The sequence below is a fragment of the Mizuhopecten yessoensis genome, unplaced genomic scaffold, assembly GCF_002113885.1.
Source record: "Mizuhopecten yessoensis strain PY_sf001 unplaced genomic scaffold, ASM211388v2 hete_36087454, whole genome shotgun sequence".
In the NCBI taxonomy this organism is placed as follows: domain Eukaryota; kingdom Metazoa; phylum Mollusca; class Bivalvia; order Pectinida; family Pectinidae; genus Mizuhopecten; species Mizuhopecten yessoensis.
Genome location: NW_018483684.1, coordinates 1 through 2,486, shown reverse-complemented (window position 1 = coordinate 2,486; position 2,486 = coordinate 1). Strand labels below are relative to the sequence as shown.

Sequence of the window (2,486 nt, the reverse complement as noted above, 5' to 3'; positions counted from 1 at the left end):
ATAGACAGAGGATCCTGAGCACTGTACCACTGTACAATATAGGTAGCATAGGTAGCTCGATAGACAGAGGATCCTGAGCAAAAAGTGTACCACTGTACTACAGAGTGAAGGGGATTAGTTTGTTAGATCACATTGTATTATATAATCCTAAATGTTCCCTCATGGCAAACAATATTAAATGGGGATGTAAAATGTTGGTCCAGTGTACCTAGCATAGACAAAATGTCTCATGTTATCACAAAGACAAGAATCGAGCCCGCTGATGAAATCTGTCCCTCCTACAGCTCTGAATCCTCCAGGCTAACATAACTTAATCAAATTACTTGAAATTATAAGTAGAAAGCATAAATGTAGATGTTGGAAGACATTTGCTTATGTTTTCTTTTCTTTTCAGGAAAATCATGGCCACAACAATATACAGGTATGCAGATCATCAAGGAGGTATATTTTGACATTGATTCCCTAGGCCCTGTCTACAGTTTACAGTACTCATATGATGGGGAGTCCCTTGCCGTTGGATTTGGCAACGGTGCAATCCGTGTAAGTTATCACCCATTCATGTTATGAAATCAGAGAAGAATTACAAATTGTACTTGTAAATGTCCATATTATGAATAAATTGACATATCACAATACCAGTAATGAAATATTTTGATCAGGAATAATATATTTATAAAATAATAAAATGTAACCAGTGCTGTAGCCAAGTGCACGTCGTATGGGTGTTTTTAATTCAAATATTGTAAAAAGAAAGAAAAGGAAAAAAACAATGATTGTATAATATATTGATTTTACAGTGATAGTTTTTCTAGGCACATTAAGATAACATCTAAAATGTTTACAATTACATAACCTGGCCAGATCTGCCAACACCCTGTTTAACCTTTCTTACCTCTTACTTAATAATAGCCTCTCCCTTCCTTTGTGGCATTGATGGACCTAGTGTAGAAATGAGGGAGGTCTAAACTATAATAGAATGATTGATTAGCTACACTTCACCAATATTGATTGTACATTTATTTGATTATTCTGAGGCGTGCAATATATCATTTTTAAAAGCCAGGTTTGTTAATCAGTGCTGCTATTGATATATAAATTTACATCAAGGTAATAAATATTTACACACAAAAAAACTTGGCTTTATTAGTTTCTGATAAAATCCGTTTAACGTTTGTATGATCACAGTTAATATTGACTGTGATAGATGACACATTGAATTTATTTTTTACAGTTATACGAGTCCAGGACTGGCGAGTTTATTAAAGAACTGAGGAAGCCACGGTATGGAGGCCTACAGATCATGTGCCTGCGTTTCCATACCAAAGTCCATCACATTCTCCTGGCAAGTACTGCAGACGGCAAGGTGTTTGAATGTAACACCAAAGACGACAGCATCGCTGAAGTGATCTCAGGTCAGTCCTACTGGTCACTAGCCTTCCTGGTCAATCTCACAGATCACCAAGCCGGTATCTCTCATTGGTCAGCTTCACTGGTGACTGCCCTTCCTGGTCAATCTCACAGGTCACTTACCCTGTATCTCTCATTAGTCAGCTTCACTGGTCACTTGCCTCAATGGTCTGTCTTACTAAGATGCCTTGTACATGTATATCTATATAAAATACTTACCAGATATATTGCCATAGAAATGTTTCTTATAGGCCTATCAAAAATTTGTCAAATATTTTGGTATGGAAATTAAGCATAAATTTGTTCATTTTTTTGGTTTTACCAAAACAACTTGCTTAAATGTCATGTGACTTTATTGAAACTTGATGAGCATGTAACAAGCACAATGATTCAATCAAAGTTGACTGGATTCAGAAGAAACTTGCTCAATAATTAAGTTATACCAAGACAAAGGCTGAGTTTGAAGTTGAGCAAAATCTGTGCTTAATCAATTAACATACTGTGCTGTGATTGGCCGAAGGTTTTCGCTCAGTAATTTGATGAAATATGATTTTGATGAAACTAAGTCAATATTTACACTATTAACAAAATCTGCCAGTAATTGATAAGCGCTCAGATATATACATGGTATGTTGATTTAATGATCTAGGATGATTCGAGGCAGAGGGAGGCAATACCAATTTTTTTATTATTTGAATTATGGGTAAAGAGAAGCAATTCCTTTTCTATACAATTATGGATTTTCCAAAGGTAGATGACTTAAAGGATATATAGCATATATTCCTTCAGCTTAAATGGGTAAAGTGTTTTGTCCTTTCACCACATCCTAGAAATACTTTAACTTTACTGAAGAATTATAGTACAAATGTGGTTTGTTCTTGTCACATTTGTCATATTTTAACATGAGAATGCAACAAAAGGATTTTTAGCATATTAGTTTGAGATATGCGTTTAGCAGATCAATAAGTATGCAGTTGTCTTATTAAGTCATCTGCTAAATATTCACTTGAACTGTAAACTGCCCAATGAAATCGATTTGTAAAACAAACAACACTGTCCAATGAAATCTATTTGTAAAA

The 2,486-nt window shown here is 34.8% G+C and overlaps 1 protein-coding gene across 1 annotated transcript; it reads left to right on the top strand.

Annotated features, from left to right (window-relative positions):
• Positions 1 to 333: 333 nt before the first annotated feature.
• Positions 334 to 1,714, top strand: LOC110444296. The gene is made up of 2 exons (XM_021488686.1): positions 334 to 540; positions 1,232 to 1,714. The coding sequence occupies exons 1-2, from the start codon at positions 355 to 357 to the stop codon at positions 1,697 to 1,699; spliced, it is 654 nt and encodes a 217-aa protein (XP_021344361.1). The 5' UTR covers positions 334 to 354; the 3' UTR covers positions 1,700 to 1,714.
• Positions 1,715 to 2,486: the final 772 nt, after the last annotated feature.